Here is a 21,427-nt window from a genome sequence, read left to right on the forward strand (position 1 = left end):
ACCAACAAGAAGCTCAAGGGAGAAAGGAGATGGCAATAACATGTGGGCCAAACAGCCCATTATCAAAGAAGAGATGGAAAGAAGTTAACATTAGGAGTTTAGGTCCATATTCATTTCCATATCGAAAGATATATGAATTGTTGATTAGTGCTGAGTTGCTGACAAAATATAAGTGTAGATTTCGTAGTCACACAGCACTTCACCATTTCAACCTCTTATCAGTTAATTCTTCTAAGGGGTTAATCTAAGGTGCTAATCATCTTTAACATTTCTATATTTTCCAGACCGCACGAGGTGGATTGGATTATCTAAACTAATCAACAAGGGCTAAAGCCGCTAAACCTCCAGAAACAGTTTTCACACAACCAGGGACGGATCCAGAAACTTTAAAATGGGGTCCAAAATAAATAACACAACTAGCAGGGTCAGATGACTATTAGTCAGCAATAAAAATTGAGGGCATGTGTATGATAGGTCATAAGTTCGATTTTCTCTTTGGTTCTTTCTCATTTATAATGCTTTTGTGGTTGACCAATAACAACAACAACAAAGCCTTAGTCCCAAAATGATTTGGGGTCGGCTAACATGAATCGTCGTAGGAGATCGTCATTGTCACCAATTAAACCAGAAAGGAGCAGGAAGTAAAAAGAAAAAAACAAGGAAGAGAAAGTGGAATTAATGAAAGTAAGATAAGAGAAAAATGTATACTTCCTCCATTTTTTTATTATTGCACCATTTTCCTTTTTCGGAACTTGCATATTAATTGCACCATTTCCTTTTTTAGTAAGTTTACCCCATGAAATGACATTTCCATCCTTATATGTGTGGTGGGGACCAAACCCCACTTGTTCTTTACATCAAAACTTGTACTAAATCACATGGGTATTTTTGTCAATCTCTCACCTTTTACCTTATTTCTTAATTCTTGTGCCCAATGTAGATGGTGCAATAATAAAAAAATGGAGGAAGTATACATTATAGAAGAAATATTGTAAGAGATAATAAAAATAAGTAAAGTTTAAAATAAATGAATAAGTAAAATAAGTAAATTTCAAAATAGCATGTAAAATTTAAAAACTTTAAAAGAATTATAAATGAGAAATGATGCTAATTAAAATTAATTGTGTACAATAATTTGATACTCTATAGAAACTAAAAACCCCTGTATCACTGTTTTATTCTGTAAAAAAAAATTGAAGTGTGCTGTAAAAACAATTGACTTAACATTAAACTTTCAAATTAAAAGAGTAATTTTACTAAAAGTGGTAGGTACTTCAGTATTGTATGAGTACCAAACAGAGGAGAGAGTGATGGTCAGTCAATTATTAGGTCTGTTTTTCTGTGCCATGATAGGCTGCCAAGTGCCAACTGTCTAATGGAATTAAGATAAAAATAAAAGAACAGGAAAAAGAATTACTATTACTTATTAGTTTTTATCTTGAGTTTACTTCATGTGAAGGTTGATTTCTTTCAATCGGGCCAAATAACTCAATAATGGGGGGCCAAATTATGGGCTAGTTTTCATTTTGCTTCAAGTGGGCTAAGAAACTCGGTCCCTTTGGACCCTTACTTTAGCTGGGTCCTCCCCTGCACACAACTTCCTTTCTAATTGTAGACATCTTTCACAATTCATGACTCAGTTACCAAGAGAAAGTGGTTGGCTAACCCATAAAATCTCACACCAATACTACTAGGCGACATATACATTATATTGTCAAACCTATTACGAGCACATGTCTCATACGGAGTGTTCCCTTATAGCATCTTATAGAAGAGCATGCATAATCACCCTGGAATTGAGTATTATAAAACAATAAAGTGCTAATTTCTCACATCATGACTCATGAGTCATGAGCCTAACACCCCAAAAATAAGGACGCATGATAGGAGGAAACAAGAGAAACCCAAAAGCATACACTACCACCGTTTCACAATGTTCTTAACACTGTCCATTTTGGTCTGTTTCAAAGTAATCTTAACATTATACTTCATTCTATGTTTGGCATACCTCCTTTACTATTTTACCCTTTTTCCACCCACTCTTTCTTACTGTATCCACCTTTTTCTTACACCCACCCACCTCTATCTCCTTTGTCTTAATATTTATGCAAATAGTAAATGTTAATAGCATTTGTCTAATTTCTTCATCCCATAACAGCTACAGCCTGGTTTTATAGGACTAGAGAGAAATGAGCAAGTTCTAGGCCCCACTGAATGCTCAAATCAGTTCAATCAGCAGCACAATAACCATATACACAACATGACTACAAAGCATTGGATGACATAGTTACCTTTGATGGCTCAGTACACCTTGTGATGTGAGCAATCAAGCATTGTGAATGAAAGGTATGACCACATGGAAAAATATAGAAAGGAGCCATAGGCCCAAGAGATGCACATCCCCTAGATATACCAAAATCTGCAGCTGTATTTAAAATTCTTCGCCTGCAAACCTAAAACCATAAAAAGGCACCAGTTGAACTTAGCTCAACACCAAAAAACACTTCATATGATAGAGCAGCTAGAAACATAAAAAATATGATATATCCAATAACTAAACATGTCAAAGATCACACAACTTCTAAATGTAATTAACTTTCTTGGATAAAATACAAGGATCCAAATAAGGGAAAGAAATTTACCCCACATTCCTCATCACGCTCAATTATTGCATATCTCTGAGCAAGGGCACCGATATCATTTCTAATGTTATCTGCTCCACGTGTTGCATCATTCATCTCCTCTTTTAGCAGTTCAATTTGTTTGTTGTAATCCTCGAGTGACGAGCAAATAGCCTCCTACAGAACAACAGAGTTCATAAATTGGTTACACATATCAATCAATCAAAATCTATAGGAAGATGAAAGATCAACTGAATACCCTAAAATCATCGATTAAAGCAAAGTCTGGAAAGAAAGGTAAGATATCCTCAATTTTCAGGAGGCCATCTGTTTCCTTAAGAAAAGCAATTGCTTTCCGTATGTTCTCCCTCTTAGTCCCTTTTTCTTGTCCAACAACATGCTTCGCTATCATGAGCCAGAGTTTCTTCCGTAATTCTTCATCATCTTCAACCTTGTCAGCTTCAGCCATAGCAAGCTCTGGGTCAACCTTCAATGCACAACAATAACATAATTAATCAGTTTGTTCAATACCACTATAATATTTTGATGGTGCTTCTTTTGCAGCTAACTAACCAGACAACGGCTGTCCTCAATGGTGTTGAATAATACTGGAATAATCAGTCAGACACCAATTCCAAGAGATAAATACCATTCCCCAACCACTTCTTTTAAATCTAAATCCAAAAGTGGTTTCATTTTCTCTTCAAGCACAAGGATGAAAAAGAAAAAAAAAAGTTGCATGCTAAGTGCTCAATGAACAAACAAACTAGACATCAATCCCACACCTTTTCATTAGTTGGTACCAATTGTTCTTTTGTTTATGAAATCTAAAACTTCCCTAGTCATAGGGAAAATAGCAAAAGTTGAGCTACTAACAAGGCGACAATTGACAAATGTGATACTCCCTTCGTTTTCTTTTATTAGTTCTATTTTCTTTAGTTCAGTTTTCAATGCCATATTTAAACGAAAATCTCCAAATACATGATAAAAAATTATGAAAAGTTCATATTGTGAAACTATACCCATACACAAATAAAACAAAATCCCACATGAATATGTTTTGAAGTATATATATCAACCGACAAAGTACTAGATTCTATTCTCATTAGAATCTTCAAAGATTCCAAATAGAACTAATAAATGAAAACGGAGGGAGTACTTCAACATTTGCATTTGTATGTATAAATTTTCATTGTCAAGCATTATAGAAAGGAGTTATTTGAATTATTTGTATATATTTACACTAACAAGGATACAATGCCATATTGGGAATTTAATTTAACATAATGCTACACAAGATGAGATCTGCAGCAGGAGCATGAGTGCCATTTTAGTTTTAAAAATTGCAATATATGAATATATGAATATATGATAAATGTAGGATGTTGATATTTTGAGCTAGAGATCGGCTACAAGTCCTTTGTGACCAACGAGCAGTATATGCACATTAAAAATGTCAACATAATAAGATAATGGAGGTAGCAGACACAAAGATGCTGAATTGTACATACGGACGCACTAGAATACATTAAATCCAAAACAAAGCCTTAAAAGTTAAGTATGAGTGTCACCATTAAAACAAACGGCACAATATTCAGCCAGGGGAAGAATGTTGGAGTTTACCTGCAACGCAAGAGCAACAGCTTCTTCGTGCATAGACATCATACTATATATATGAACACAAGCACGCATCCTCTTCTCCTTAAGGCAAAGCCGTAAAGCATATTTAGGATCATAGAAGAATTCTGGGCTGTTTTCCTTGACTTTGCTAAACTTGGATTGCAAAAAGCGCAGAAGAGCACTATCGTCCTCCTGGAATTAACATCAACAAACCAGTATCAGCTGTTCTGATGATACCCTTTCCGCTCTAATAGTATACTGAACTAAATCCATTGCGTTGAGGTTTATGATGCTACATGTCAAGATCATTTCGCATTTCCTCTTTTGATAGGTGGGAGGAAGAGATTCTTGCCTGGAAAAGGTGAAAACAGAAAAAGTAGCCCAATCCATTCTAGTTTGTTGAACCAAACGGCCCCTAGGCTCCAATGGATGCGAAATTTATGGAGAGGGGCACTTTAGGAAGTATCATGAAAAGTTGTTAGTATGGTATCCTGGGGAATAAGTTAGGGGGTTAGGTAGGGAAGAAGTACTATATATACATAGAGATTATTTGAGGGGTAGAGTTGTGTTGAATATTGATTGAGTATTTTGGTTAGCTTAGTAAACTAAATTGGGAGAGAATCCATCTCTCGAAAGTGAAGTTATCATTTACATTTGCTGCAATTTCATCTTAATAATAAAATCATCTTTTTCTACCTATTTTCTGTCAATTATTGATGTCTAGCGACTAGCTAAGCTGATTCACAGCATACGAGAACACAATTCTCCCTGGAGAACATGCATAAGCAATTAAGCACTTGATACTCAATTTTACCACTTTGATTTAAAGCTTTTCTATATCAAACCTTATGTACTTCAAAACTCTTTATGCGTCCCACAAGTCACTGACAAGTAGAGAATTCTTTGAATTTAAATGATAATCCAAGAAGACTTGTTGGCACTAATAATGCATTTTCACTATCCCCGTTCTGCATTTCTTTCAAGACTGGGATGAGTCCCATGGCACCCTAAATAAGCTACATGAACATTCTATGATAATAAACAGCTAAATGATACGGAATCTCGGTAAAATTCTACTCAACTCATCACTCTAATTCTCAGTAAAGTATGTAAACCTGTTTAGCATATAAAGAAAGCAGCAGGTTATGAATCCCAGGATCCTCATTATTTAGACTATGAACACAATGCTCCAAGTATCTGATCACTTGATGTGTCTCATTCCTGCAAGAATTTCAGCATAGGTAGATACAAATTAGTGCAAATTATGTTATTTCAAAACAATGCCAAAACAAATAAAAAATACAATACTCAAGATGGAAGCATCAAGTTCACTTTACTTTGCATGTGGTTCACTTGAATAACGCATCATTGCAGGAATCAACTTCCTTGGATTAAGGTCCTTTCTCATCATCCATGATTCAACAGTTTCATAAGCATCAAGCATGATGAGGTCGGGAGCAAATTTGTACTGCAAAATACCACCAAAAGCCTTTTCGAATAAGATAGCAGGAAAAGTTGACATGTCAGAAAGAAATTTTGTCTAACTATAATTACCAAGAATGGAAAATAAAACAATAAAAACTACTCCCTTCATTTCTCAATACCATCAAAATTTTCCATTTTGTTTTGTGATCAATTCTGGTTAACCTTCCCTTTATGTTAGTGGCATCTCATTTTTTCACTCTCCTTATTAGATGGGCTTTAGTAATAAGTATGTCATTTATCTATGTTCAAGGCATTGTGAAAGGGCAAGAAAATAGTGTCCTCGAGTGGAAGAATAAAATGGATAAGTTAATATTTCCAAATAAATATTGATCAGAGAACATTAACCAAGCAAGTGAGCGACATCCTCCACATAAATGAATGGAAGATACATAAATAATTTGACTAGTATAGTTGCACCTGCAAATGAGTGGGAACACCAGGCTTCTCAAGAACTTCTAAGGCCTTCTTTGCCTCTCCTTGCTAAAGATGAAACAACAAAAAAGGACAGACAGGAAACTTACGTTAGAAAGACGAAGAATTAATAAATTGCTAGGTTTTATTTCTAACACCACCAAAACTTCACCATATTAGCTAACAGACATCCCATATTGAGAACAAAAAGATCAGGGAGATTAATTCAGTAATATCTTATAGACACCGTATACAAACTTAAATGAAGTTCATCTCCTGCCTATCAAAGATGTAATATCCACACAGATTTTATTAATGACTGCATTTCATTCAAATTCAACAATGTTCATGTACAAACGGCAAGGCCTCAAATCCTATCACTATTAATTCATATTTTGTTTTACATATTTTTTTTTTCTTGCATCACATTTCCACTTAACAATGCCAATTAATCAAACAGAAAAAGAAGACCACAAACATGGATATATAGTGTATCAGAATAAGATGCAAAATTGTGGTTTCACTCATAGGGGCACATTTCTGGCCTTGGAGGTTTGGTGGGGGCGGAGATTGACGAGTTGAAGACATAGAAGTTAGAATAGGAATTGAAATGAAAATCTGGTATTCCATGGAATAGGTGCATAAGTTCAACAATTGAGCGAATTGGAGCATAAGATTTTAACATTCTTTGATGTGCCACGTCCTCAGAGGTATGTCCGTTCTCCTAAAGTTGGTTTCTCGAATTAGAGAAATATGCAGGGTAAAGGGATTTTGGTTTCAAAGGGCGGGGTTCAGTTTTAGTGAACCTATTGAGTGGGAGGAGAAAGATTGGAGATGAAGGTCAATGGTAGCAGGTTGAAGAGGTGGTTAAGATGGGGAGGCCGGGTTCACTGGGGAGCTAGTGAGGGGATAAGAAAAGAGTGGGAGAGAAGAGCTAGACTGGGAAGACAGGTGAAGAGAAAAGAGAACGAGAGGGTTTGTGGTGATAACGGATTTTGGGGATTACGTAAACAGAGTTGTGTCAGTTTTAGGAGTACGTGATAAGATTTAAAGGACCTTGGGGTTACATAGTGCAATGTATTACCAACAAAAGGTCTTTTCTCAATAACACCCTCAAATTTGAACATTTTTAAATAATAAAAATTCTCCTTGGCAATTTGACAATTGTCTATTGATAGTGATGGTTCAAGTAGTGGTTGCAATGATATAAGAGAAAGCTAAGTAAGCCTTTTCACTTTTGAATTGCTTTTCTATTTCATTCAACATCTGATCAAATTTGGCATGCTTTGAGAATCAAACTATTTCAAGATTTGAATCATAAGCCAAAGTTGGTTGCAGCTGCAACTACTGAAGCATATCAATACATGAACCTAAAAGAAACAATTAACAATCTGTCCCAAAACAAACAACGAAATCATCTAGAATGAAATATACTGCATCCATAGAGAGGCAGGCAGAAATAAAAGTATGCAATTGTCAAAGGAGATTATGTATTCTAAAACAGACAATAATTAATTAATTTTTTTAACAGGACAATAAGGTAGTTGTAAGGAAAATACCTGAATATAATGGTGAATAACAATTTCATACTGCCCCTTTAAACTAGCAAAGAACACCAATTCATCAACCCTACCATAGCTGAGAAAAAAGATTTTTATTAATAACACAAACAACTTTGGTAGCATAGGATAAATAAAAGCATATCTATGCATCAATAAACAAAAAGGAAAACAAATCCCATCTTCCAGGAAACGTAAAAATCAGTAAAAAGCTTCAAGACCATAATTGGATTCCTTGTAAAGAAAAAAATCGATAGATATCAATAAGCCTTCCAAAAGCACTGTTTCCACCAATATATGCCAACAAGCTAGAAACTACGAAAGCCATACAGGGAAAGCTCTACCTTTCATTCTTTATAAATACAAGCCTTGAATTTAGATTGAAGTCTACAACCACATACTAGAGGAAGCCCCATAATTACCTCAGTCCTTTGGGTAGCTGATATAGGTAGTTTAACCAACAATAATGAGTGCAAAGGAAAACGAGACATCCCCAATACAAATGACAAAAATAACTGATGATGCCTTCTTTTTATTGGTGGTTCACTTGCCAACATGTTTCTAGCAGGTCATCCATACTCGCAATTTTAGTAAAATATTGATCAAGTCCAACAAGAAAATATTGATTCAACCCAACAAGAAACCCCACTCCTATTTTCTCTATTTACTTTTTTGCATAGTAGCACATTGTAGGAACCTCACCAAAGTGACAACAATGAGCAGCTCAATCCACTTACATAGTGCTAAAATGCAGATGACTGAGGCCAATATGTTCCAAATTTGTTGACATATGCTTGATTGATTGGCTTTGCATTGGATTCAAATGGAAATTTTAGCATTTTTTCTTGTAGTTCTTCAATAAAAAAAACACTTAGTATGGATTACTCGTTTATTGGCTTAAAAACTAGGTTTATTGGGTCCTTCGAGGTGGGCCTTAGGCTTCTAATTTGTTTACTCTTCACTTAACTAGTGAATCGATCTGTTAACTAGTTTGTAGGTTAATTATTGCTTTAATAGGTTATTTTGCAGGGTTCAAGTTGTGCTTGTTTACAAGCCTTGGCTGTAAAAGACTAAAAGTTAATACCATATTTATCATATGTTTAGCATGGATTAGGACTTGGGACTCTTAAAATTAACCCTTGCATATGTAAATTTTATGGTGTCGGGTGTCCTAAACATTATCAATACATTTGTGATGTGTGTATTTTATGTCTTGTCAGTAAGGAGACAGGGAATCATCAGTTTGGGTATTGTCCTATGGCGTTGGTGATCTACAGACACAATATATGAAAACGGTAGGCGAGAGAGGCATAACATTATCTGGCAGGATGCTCTTTTGGCCAAATGTTGGTTGATTTGATTGGAATGATAGGATATTCCGTGGACATAATCTTCTTTGGTTGCTTTATTGGACCAGTGATGCATTTAGCTTTTTATTGGGCTTACACTCATGGGACAATGTCTAATGTGCCCCTTTCTCATGCATTGAGTGATTGGAGTATCTTATTCTTTTACTTGGTTATTGGGGGCCTAATGGTCCCTTCTTCTTTGTATCATTCGTTTTGCTGTTGAATAAAATATGTTTCTCTAGGTCTCTTAATCAGTTCACACAATAGTCGCTTAGGGTATTGTTTATCTTAGAAATGAACTAATAGCAGCATAGCATGAGTAATTGTTTAAGTCTGTTCTAGTTCACTTCATATTGATTCCTATCAAAAACAAAGAAGTGAACAAGAAAACTGCATAAAGAAACAGAAATTAACTGGGATATAGAATTCAAAACTTCACAGAAAAAGAACAAGAATACACAGTAATGGAAGGTTCCTTGATTTTACACATACGATATAATTACCTCTCCAATAACTTCAATGTGGTTGCTTCATCCAACACATCCTTAGAATCACTTAGAAAAGCACGAAACTCTTTGATAAGTGACCAATGCTCAGAATTACGATCACCTGAAGTATCATCTTCCAATAGAAGTCGATTGATCTAAAAAAAATACAGAGTGGACAGAAAATTTGATAAATATACCTTAACCAAAAATTCAGGAATATTTTTGACTCATTTTTAACCATGAGATGACATACTACAGAAAGCCCATATTAGCAGTTTGTCTTCAGGTATAGAAAAAAAATAAGGAGTCATTACATCAACATTTAAACCTTCACAATATTAAAAGTAAATGGTGCTTTCACGTTTCTCCATACAAATACAAACACGGCCATTACCAAGGATACACAAGGTTCTACTTTTACTTATAAAAAAGTGTACATGTTGTCTATCTAACTTTAATTCCCAACGAGGTGATGGACGATGTTTAAGGAAACAAGGAATAAGGCCAACACCGACACTGCGTCTGAAACTTTGAAATGATGTGTTTGTTATAATGGCTAATTTTATAGGTTGGAGTTTTTACTTTTCTGGGCTGGATAAGTTTTTCTTGACGTGCAATCATGCACATGTTTTATATGGATCAGCAAATAAATTCAAGAGGGATTAGCATTTTCCACAAATTTAATGAAGCAGTCTTTTTGTTCACGTTTTTTTGGAAGCTCTGAGGAAGCGGTGTGGTCCATTTGGAAACCATAAAAATTGGAAAAGGCTTCATCATATTCAAATTTGGTTTCGAAAAAAGATATAAAAAAGTCAGACCAGTGGTCCTTAGGTCCTAATTTCCTAGGGAAAATTGTCATAGGAGCCCGAAGGTGGAACCTAAATTTAAGCCCTCTTACTCCTACCCTTGTGGAAGTCGCAATTTGGCGGTATTGCAAAGCCCCTGGTGAAACTTTATAGAGAAGATGGTTAGGACCTATGAAGGAAAGAGAACACCCAGAACAGCATGGGATCTTTCTTGAAGCTGGCATGAGAGAAACGTAGAGAGAAAAATGAGATCCGCAAAACCTAGTGCTGGACCACTAAGGGAAAATAGAAGGTACAATTGGATTGAGAAATTAAGCAAATACTGGATTTAATAGTTTATATATTGTACTACGGCTATTACCTCTATTTTTTTTGTTCTACGCACTTTCCATTTATGTTCTTTTTGGTTCTACTCACTTTACTTTATTCTCTTTTTGGCATATCCTCTTTACCATCTAAAGCCCTATTACCCCACAATATTTCCAAAAGGCGAAACCCTCCCCCCGAAAATCCACCGCTCGCCCGCTCGGCCACTCGAGCATTGTGGAGGAGGTAAGTAGCAGCATGTGTGCCTCAAATGACCAGTTTACAAATTACAAGGGGTTGTGTTTCTTACAGGATTTGAACCCTGAACACGCCTTACATTTCTAAACTTGGCCCCCTTGCTTTTTACCAACTGAACTATGCGTTGGATGGAATTACCCCACAATATTACACCTTTCCACACACTTTCTCTTACTTTTTCTTACACTTACCCACCTTTTTACACTCTCTCTCCTACTTCATTCTACAATCTTACACCCACTCACTTATTCAATAATTTTCTTAAACTATGTAACTACAGTAAGCGAGTAGAACGAAGAAAGCGGAGGTAGTACATCTTTTTAGATTTGCAAAGCTCCTCCATTGGTAGGTGGATGTGTCCCGAGATTGAAAATCATTAAAATGCCATAAAGGTTATCTGTTAAAACCATTTGTCGACACAGGATATTAATTAAGAATTGTTGACAAATTTAGGGCGGGGGGCAGTCATTTCCCTTTCAGGAAAAATGCCTAAAAACTCTAATTCCACTACTTTGCACTCCTGTTTTCTCTGTGTTGGACGACGTGGTCCACATGGATATACCCCACAACCCCTGCATTGACCCAATCCCCTTTCCATACCCATCTCTGAAAAGGGCTTGCCTTTCATCAAGCATAATCCCATCGCCCTCTGAACATCTCCGGAAAAAAAAGCCAAATACTACCTTGCCCTCTGAACCCTTCTTGGCTCCTCCTTCCACACGAAAATTTAACCTCCTGCCATGATATTCACAAAGTAGCATGCTAAAAGAAAAACAGCTCATACTAGATGAGAGTGTACTCACATTTATGATTTAACTTCCCTCGACTTTATCATATAAGGCAAAGGGTCATTCCCAATGAACTTACTGTAAAAGGAATTGTAGAACATCAATAAGTGACAAGTGCGTTGGTTGATGAGGTTAGCGACTTGGCGGCATCATCAAAGGCAACATACAGAACACTCTATATCTATGTACAAACATAATATGGATGAATATACGCACACGTAAACAAACATACAATTAAAAGACATCAACATCTAGGACATTGAAGTACATAAGACTAAGGAAATTCTATGTAGTGCCCATGTGTTTTAGACAATTTATGAAGTTGACAAAGTGTTGTCAACACTCACATGGTACCCTTTCAGTATTCAATACTTACATATGGTATCGTCTTATTAACGTTTTATGTTGGTTTATTTTTGCAAATAAAACATGACTGAACCCCTCATATCATCTCCTCTCCATGGCCTTAATATTACCATTAGAAAGATAGTAATGAAATCTTTTGGAAAACGATTGTTAAAATCATGGAACATCGAAAACAGACATCTTTCACCAAAGATTAAGCTAATGGTCTCTCTATTGGAGTTGGGAAAATAATAATTAAAAGTAATTCTTTGAGGGGTTTAGTCAACAAAATACAGTTATTTTCAATAAGATTAAAGAAGGAAGGTTACTCTATAAATGGTTTTCAAGGTTTATTGGGTACCAAACCTTGAAAAGCATTTGGATTTAAAACATTATGTTCACCCTATAGAAAAGTTAAAAGTATGTCACGCAGGCAGGCACTACATAAAATTTTCAAATAAAAATATAGCCTGTTGGGAGACAATAAAAAACCAGCCAAGGGAAGACAACACGAACCTTATCCAAGTATAATTCAGTTGCCCAAGTTGAAATCATCATTATTTGGCATTTATCATCATTTGAAAGACTGTCCAGTTTCCACAACAAAAACGTCCTCAAAGCATCCTGCAATGCAAAAGATCTTCAAAAATGTACCCGTGTGCATATGATATACATTGCCAAGCTACAAATTGTGCATAGACTGTCACAATTAAATACCAATTATATATCAAATCATCAATTTCCTCTCCGGATAGAAAGTTTCTTAATAAGAGAAGATATTCACACATCATGTCGCACATTTCAAAATGTCATTCATATAAACCCAGAATGTTATTTTCTTCGTGTTTCTACTGTGGACTTATATGATTAAAATTGAAAGCTATACCTCAAAAGAATAACAAGGGAATGTAGTTTTTCTTCTTTCTTCGGATAAAACAAAATCATACAAATAAAATACAAAGTTTGTTTGAATCCTCCAAACCGAGTAACTGTTAAAGGCAACAGCTCCCTTAGCCCATACGAACGCAGAATAAGTAATACTATTCCACAGTACATCACTTGATAAAGCAATTCCCAACAAAACGTTGGCATTCAGTCCTGGGCACAAATACCGCAGAGTTGCAATAAATGCATTCCATTACAATGTTTTCTCCTTGACCTTTTCAAAGAAACAAAATGAACCTGCAGCAGCCCTCCAATACAATCCAGGGAAGTGACGAGGGTGCAAGCATGAATCTATCATATTTATATTGGCTCCATACAGCATGCACATATACATGATTGCCTTTAAGATAAATGCAATATTCAGCTGTTAGATCAGTAAATGCAATGGTAAATGTGGAAATGTAAAATTCACCTGTTCATTTGCACTAATAAACTTCAAAGTGATTTCTTCAAACGAGAGTATATAGTTGATCTGCAAAAAGTTTATCCTGTTAGAACAATACTAATTGAAGAAACAATTTGAACAGCTTTTAATAAATGTAAAAAAGCACCAACAAACAATGTGTCAACCCAAAGATTTTGACCACATCCTGAATGACAAATGATTGAATATGATCATCACTAATAGTTTAAATCCCAATAAGTCTAAACGACACCTCTGCTCCTCGGTAACTCCCCCCCTGTCCACTCTCTTGCTCTCTCTATGTAGTACTGGAGAGTAAGGGTTGAAGACTATAAGATCATTCAATGTATAATCAGTTAGTTAGTCAATATTCAGTGGGTTTTTATTTAAATGATGCGGAATCCATAACATTTTGTCATAATCAAATCTAATTGTCGCATGGCGCATGAAGCTAAGATTTACTTTGTTAGACTATGACTCGCTTTTGTTTACAAATAAAAGAAGCCTAAAAGTATGTAAGACTATGCCTATAAGAGCTTTGATATACCACAATAAGCAAAATATGATTTTGATGACAGAAAACCTTGACGAGAATGGATCCGTGACCTGTAGTGTAGTATCTCTATTGTAAAATGATGTGATAACAGACTAATGAGAGACTCATTGCCCAACATCTCTATTATCAATAATAGTTTATCCATCTCATAAGATTTAAGGACAAATGATTTACGGAATAAAGGGAGAAAAGTTACTTTTAAAAGGGGAAAAGCAACAAACACTCCATAATTTTCAACAGAGAAGAAGCTTGAAAGGAAATTACTAAATTCCCCAGAATCAATAAAAATTACCACCAATAGCTGGGACCTTTTGTGAATTTTAGTTGTAAGCACTTCAGCAATCTGACCATAGAGACACACTTGCTTCTTCCTCTCTTTGGCCTCCCTTGTGCACATGGGTATTCTGTAAGATCCTTAAACACAATTTCTTAACAGTTTCTACAAGTTTTAAATAATTCACTTCACCCTCTTGCACATGGTTCTTCTAGAAGCAATCTCTTCTCTCAACCTATTTTCTTTTCAATAATATTTTGATGTTAAAAAAGCTTACTAGGAAATACAGCTGGAGACAATGTATCCTCATAAGGAACAGCCAATAAAAATATCAAATTACAAGTTTTCCCACTTCCTTTGTATCTCCCATTTTCCCCAACTGAATAACTTGGGAAAGCCCCAGCCGGTTTAGCCTCTAAAGACACCAGAAAAGTAACTTTATCCTGCAGTAGGTCATATAAACAGCAGCAACCTGAAATTACGGCCAATCCACTTCGGCCATATGCTCCACGGGATTGCCAAATGTCAACAATGCGTTTCTCAAGAGTAGTTTCTTCACCTTTATTCCAACAAACCCCACACCACAACCCGAATCTGTATCCAATCTTCAACATTCAAAGGACAAACCTAAGTCTCCTTAATTATGGTGAAGAGTCTTCTCCAAAACTATGAAACTAAATCACAGCGAAGGAAAATATGTGAGCAAGTCTCACTGCATGCTCAACAAAGCAAGCAAAGGCCAATGAAATAACTTTTCTCTTTCAGAGGCATATCCTGCCTATAGAAAATGTCCACCAAAAAAGCAGACCTTAAGAGAGACCTTAGCCTTTCAGATGAATGGTGCTAGAGGATAAACATGGTATTTAAGGAAGACGATTCAGGCAAATAAAAAGGGATTCGCAAGAAAAACCCTGTGGAATCTCCTAGCCATTCTCTAGAACCGTACACATCCGTCAAATGAATTGCCAAAAGGTGATGCATCGAAACAAGCTCCTCCACCTGTCAATCTGTCATGCGGTGCTCCTGAAATGCGAGTCACACACATTTCTGCAATAGAAGCTTGACACTGGAGCGTAGGTAAGAAAAATAAACGTGGGAAGAGAGCAGAAAAAGACTGATCTCCAATCCAAACATCTTCCCGGAAATGGATCCGCCTGACATCACCAATTCTCAAAGTATACAAGGGCGTGACGAAAAAAGACAATATTCATAAATTTTCACAGGTAATTATGTGTCACCCGTCCCCCAATCTGAGTATACATCCATTATTAAACTCGTACTTGCTCTTAATGATAGTGTACGACAAATATGGTCATTCAAAAATAAATTTCCACCACCACGTTCCTACTAGAGCAACATTCTTCAAAATCACCCTCCCAGACTTCAAGAGTCCAGGCCTCTCTCCTCCTTCGAAAGACACACTAGATCCCAACTAGCTAGATACGCTTTCATGCCTTCCAAACCCCAAACCCCAAAAAATCTTGATCTCACGATCTTATGACGTTACGAGCATAACGACGAATTTAAAAGAAAATACAGCGCAATGGAAGAAAGATTTTTAATAATTACACCCCTACGGAGTAGTTAACAAGTTTTTTCTTAACAAGAATTATCTTCTTAGGTTTTAATGCAACTTAGCTTTGAGTGCAAATCAAAGCTTGATAAATCAGATATAAATCATAAATTTCCAACCCTTCTAGTTGGCGCATTGATCTTTACTTATTGGCCAAATAACATACCTACATAAAATAGCAATCCAACTTCCCTTAGAACAACTAAGCTATGCATGTGAACTGAAATTGATCACCAAGTAATTTGCGCCTAAGTAAAGCTTTAATGAAAATGTTTGAAAAGAAATATCCTTAGAACAACTAAGAAGTCCACACTCCTGCATTGCCAATGGCAGCAACAAGGAGGTGGTTTTTTTTCCTTGTAACATCAATGCACTCTCACCCCACTTAATTCATTTTCTGTGAATAATTTCTTTTGTTCTCCTTAACCAAAGACGAAAAAACATTACGACTTTTTCTGAGGTTCTCAGAAACATCAGAAATGCAATGAAGAAAAATAACCTTTGCAAAGAAAGATGCAGCTCTGAGAAAGTCCTTGGTGGAGAAAGCAGCTTCAGCCTGCAGAATAGATTAGACTTCACTAAGATCATTGGTAAACAAAATTAATTCAATAGTGATGACGAATTTGAGGGTACAACAAGTAACCAACGCATGCAGAAATGCAAGATAATGACTAGTAAGTGGAGCAACCAATCGGGAACACTAACAGTGTGGTGCAACTTATAGCAATGAAGCTAACCATGTAACCTGTGCTAAATAGACTTGATCTCTCTGCAAAGCATCACGGCAATTTGCCAAAGCTGCTGCATACACCTTCATGTCCAGGTACACTTTCCACATATCCCGGCCTTCATCATTGACAGAAACCTAAGAAATATTTTTTCCAGTTTGATCAAGAGTTTGTGTATATACCAACAGCGAGGGGAATTATTGATCAAGCAAAAGAATATTCCCGTTGCTGATACCTGAAAGATAGAGTTCTGGTCATATGCATAAAACAGACCAGCAGAAGCATCGCTACAAAGTCCTAGAATGCCCTTTGATGATGACTCTGACGTCAGATCAAAGTGAAGCTCCTCAACAATTTGTTCACTGATTCGATTAACAACCTGCAAGGCATTATAAGATCTATAAGTCTAATCAAAATCCTAGATTTATAACTTTCCAAGTTATCCTATATTCCTATCGTCCTCAACTTTGGAAGTTTGGAACCAAGACGATTTTCAATTGAATTTGACACAACCGGATGCAATCAAACATCACAATTGCAGAGCATAGCCCAAGTGTCTCTACTAGGTTCCCGACTTGAGCAGGCGTAGGGAGCTTCAATTTAATGTCCAAGCATTACCTTCACCAATTCAACGAGGTTGTTGACACTTAATTGGGATGGAATTAACCAACTCATTACCTCAGAGATTATTAAAAAGAAAAAAAAGAAGAAAAAAAAAGGACCTTTTATAAACGTTTTTTTGCGAGAAAGGACCTTTTATGACGAAATTGGTGAAATGGGACCTAAAACATAAATTTTTTTGTTGATTGGGACCTTCTACCGGTTTCTTGGAGTTGACCCAAGATTCCGGCAATGACTTTGACACGTGGCAACCGGAGAAGGCCACGTGTCCATTTAATGATTAAAAAAAAGAAAAAAGTTTGCCCCAAAAAAAAAAAAAAAAATTATCGATTTTTTTTTATAAATTTTTTTTTGCCCCAAATCGATTTTTTTTTTTGCCCCAAATCGAAATTGATTTTTTTGCCCCAAATCGATATTTTTTTTTTGCCCCAAATCGATATTTTTTTTGCCCCAAATCGATTTTTTTTTTTGCCCCAAATCGATTTTTTTTTTGCTCCAATTCTCCCTCCAAAATCCCAATCGCCTTAAAGTTCGTCACTAAAATTGTCTGCCACGAATTGTTATTCATAGTCACACGAATGAGGTTTGCTACTTTTTCCCCTCAAATTCCTCCTCAATTGTTCTAATTTTGCGTCGAAAAAGTTAGGGTTCTTCGCAAAATTGTGGCAAAAAAAAAAAAAATCGATTTGGGGCAAAAAAAAAAAATCGATAATTTTTTTTTTTTTGGGCAAAATATATATATATTTTTTTGGGCAATTTTATTTTTCTTTTTATTTTTTAATCATTAAATGGACACGTGGCACTCTCCGGTTGCCACGTGTCAAAGTCGTTGCCGGAATCTTGGGTCAACTCCAAAAAACCGGTAAAAGTTCCCAATCAACAAAAAAATTTATGTTTTAGGTCCATTTCACCAATTTTGTCATAAAAGGTCCTTTCTCGCAAAATACCGTTTATAAAAGGCCATTTTTGGCAAAAAATCCTATATATATATATATATATATATAATAATATATAGTTTATCTGATCTTTTTGAAAAAATGCCAACTTAAAATGCCAACTTTTGGTATAGTGATCTCATATTCTCATAACAATCCTAAGGACGTTTCACACCTCAGAATAATGTTTAAAATTGCTAAAGCATGTAAGTCTTAGTAACTTGGAAGTATTGTGAGAATACGATCAGCTTAATCACCATGGTTGGGTTTCTTTTGAGTTCAGATTATTCATACAGAACATTACGTTTTTTGTAAAAATAAATAAATAAAAAGACAAGACAGTTTGATGACTTGTGGCTACATTTCGCTCTTATACAGAGCTGGAATAGTTTCAGGAATGACTTTTCCCATCAAACATCAAAGTACAACTAGCTTTAAAATGTGAAAACTCGCTAACAGTTGTGAACCCACCTTAACTTTATTTCCAACAAGAAGCAAAAAGTGATATTCTGAGATTGCCAGAGAACTAGGTTTAACTGCTTCAGCACCGTCAAATAACTTGGAATAACCCAGCAGTGCCTTGTTCTCCACAAAATTTTCATCGCCATCCTGTGAACTATCCACAACATTTTCAAACAGTTCAATCAGCTAGTGTAACTGAGACTTGTAGACTGGTAGTATGACAGCAGAAAGTAAATAGTCTTTTACTCCGTAATACATTAATTTTGAGATTTCAATGCATCACAATTAATGTCTCTGGATATTTTAACTTTATGAACTATGATCACCACAAGCAATGTCTAGCCATCTCCAATAATACAGAATGTAATAACAAGTCAGGTAACTAGCAGGCAACAAGTGACACTATGTGGCATTGTGGCAATATAGCGAAACCAAAACAATGAATTTCATAGGACCAAAGAAGAGTCGTACCAAGCACACGCAAAATATTCATACTTTTGGAGAAAAGGAAGACATATTCTGAGTCGGAGGGTATACCTATGGCTTGCTCCAAAGTTTAGGTCACCATGGTAGATTCCTGCTCCAGAGAGCCAAGCAAAATGCACTGCTCTTTTCTGCTTTATGAAAAAATGTAGCTCACTACAAGATAAACCAAATGGACACAATCAATTAGAGAAAAATCACTTATCTTTTAGAGCAGGATTGATTTAATCAAAACATGCCTGCGCAAGTAGATCAGTGTACAAACTTTAGTGAAGACTTCTTTCTTTTAAAATAAATGTTCATAATGAGAAAACGACGTTTCAACACTAACGAAGGACAAACTAACCAAGGTAAAAATAATAAATAAATAAATTACAAGAAAGCATGATATATCAGCACATTTGACAACCAAAATGGAATTAGTGGGAAAGCACCACATGGAATAAACAACAAAGACGCCCAGCGGTACAAAATGATCCGATAATACGCCAATCGCTGTAATTACAACCCAAAAATGTACCTCTAAAGTATCTTCTATCATTAACTTCACCGCCTCCGAATGTTTACCCTTATTACCTTCATGTACCCCATCAAGTAGAATCTTTTTTGGAACCATGAAGGGTGCCAGTTTGGATAAATATTGCCTAGAAAGTTGTTATTCCCATGTCATTATTTCCTAGGAATGGTATAATGTTGTTTGGATAAGAATTATAACTTTGGAAGTTACACTTTATATGAGAAGTTAAACTTACCTAGGGGTACCAAGGTTCAAAACTTCCCCCTCTTTTGCAACTTCCCATGTTTTTGCCAACCAAACAACCTCACCTTCTTCCACTTCCTAGGAACTTTTACTTCCCATGTTTTTTGATGTCAATCAAACAAGCAGTAAGTCTTCACAGTTCTTGAACCATTTGTGAGTCAAAATTAAGTCATGACTAGCATTAACTGCGCAAAATTCCTAACTCCATCACCAAATCCTCCATGATTATTCAAAATCATAGCAACTTGTCAACACATACCAATTAAATCTCTATCGATAGATTGCTTTTTTGTGTGGGGAACTCGGATAACCTTATACATCTTATCTAAATTCTACAAAACTAACGTTTAATATCTTCCCCAACATTTACTTGAGGCGCAAATGCACTTACTACAATTTATCTACCAAAAATTATCTTCACCCTCATAATCAGATCATCCCAGGTTCTCGGTTGATAGGAAACCAAATGCTCCCTCCGTCTAATACAGTGCCTGTTTTCCATTTTGGGTGTCCCTAAATGTTGTGCTTAGTTTGACAATTTCCTATTTAATCAATTAAATTTTGCCCAACATACCTTTACCAAACAATATAAATACTCAAATTATCCTACTTGTACCTACAAAATATGTGCCCATAATTAATGCTCGTACCAAGGGAAATGTGTTGTTGATTTTTTTTTACAATCCCCCTCTCTTCTCCATACCATTATTGTTTTTTGTTTAAGAAATAAAATAAATTGTGTACTTTTCTAGTAAAGTACAACAACATTAATTAGTAATCATGTCATTTTCTAAGTTCCTTAATTCACGTGAAAAATGTCAAACGGGCATTATATTAGGGGACGGAGGGAGTAATATGTATTGGCTACATCAATTTTTTAAAGTACAATGGTTTGTTTCAAATGAAAATAATGTAGCAACTGCATCTTATCCACTCCATGCACCTCATCAAAAACATCTTGTGTAGGCTGTTCTAAGCGCCTTGGACTTCAGTTTCAAACGCTAGACGGGAGAATGTAAGAGAATATGAACTATGAAGTGTCGAAGTAACATAAAGAACAAGTTCTGATAGATTCTCCAGCTGATTAAAAAAAGAAAGGTTAAAAAAGAAGTGCTTACCTATTAAGATTTTCACCTGGAAGCTCCATGAAACGCACTGCTCGGTCTTGGTAACCTAAGAAGACGCTCTGCAAATATATGTGAAACCACAAAGGAATGAAGTAACACACTATGCAATGTGAATGTAACACTTTCAACGCGAGTAGAGTTTGTTAGTTTGCCAGCTAGAATTCTTCCTTAGAATATGAAAAAAACTTCATCAAAGAACAGGGAAAAAAAACGGTACAACTAGAGAACAGAAAAAATACCTAACCAGCCCCTAAGAAAGAAACAATCCTAGACAAGGAATCACTTTTAAGATCATGATACCAATATTAATACAAGACTTTAAATAATTATTGAAGCTCCCTATTCCAGTTTTTCCTACACAAATGGTATGAAGGAGATATTTTAATGCTAAAACTATACACTACTCAAGTGGGTACTTTTTCTTGTAGGAGGAAAGAGATAGTAAGTAAGAGAATTAGTAAATATAATTAAGTCAAACAAAGTGGAGTGGGAGATGATAAAATATGATAAAAGGTTGACATAAA

General features: G+C 35.7%; 1 protein-coding gene across 1 annotated transcript in view; it reads right to left on the reverse strand.

The window, feature by feature from the left end:
* LOC110805031 (vacuolar sorting protein 18) overlaps positions 1-21,427 on the reverse strand; it is a 35,845-nt gene that overhangs the window by 4,062 nt on the left and 10,356 nt on the right. The window contains exons 6-22 of the mRNA XM_022010633.2: positions 20,895-20,962; positions 19,071-19,172; positions 18,543-18,687; positions 16,751-16,894; positions 16,533-16,652; positions 16,287-16,343; positions 13,394-13,453; positions 12,553-12,660; positions 9,549-9,688; positions 7,697-7,775; positions 6,144-6,206; positions 5,579-5,709; positions 5,357-5,462; positions 4,245-4,433; positions 2,881-3,108; positions 2,643-2,798; positions 2,292-2,453 (exon numbers count right to left, since the gene is read on the reverse strand). Of these exons, the coding sequence (XP_021866325.1) occupies positions 2,292-2,453; positions 2,643-2,798; positions 2,881-3,108; positions 4,245-4,433; positions 5,357-5,462; positions 5,579-5,709; positions 6,144-6,206; positions 7,697-7,775; positions 9,549-9,688; positions 12,553-12,660; positions 13,394-13,453; positions 16,287-16,343; positions 16,533-16,652; positions 16,751-16,894; positions 18,543-18,687; positions 19,071-19,172; positions 20,895-20,962 (2,058 nt within the window). The remainder of the gene's footprint in view (positions 1-2,291; positions 2,454-2,642; positions 2,799-2,880; positions 3,109-4,244; positions 4,434-5,356; positions 5,463-5,578; positions 5,710-6,143; positions 6,207-7,696; positions 7,776-9,548; positions 9,689-12,552; positions 12,661-13,393; positions 13,454-16,286; positions 16,344-16,532; positions 16,653-16,750; positions 16,895-18,542; positions 18,688-19,070; positions 19,173-20,894; positions 20,963-21,427) is intronic.

Source organism: Spinacia oleracea, chromosome 5, assembly GCF_020520425.1.
Source record: "Spinacia oleracea cultivar Varoflay chromosome 5, BTI_SOV_V1, whole genome shotgun sequence".
NCBI lineage: Eukaryota > Viridiplantae > Streptophyta > Magnoliopsida > Caryophyllales > Amaranthaceae > Spinacia > Spinacia oleracea.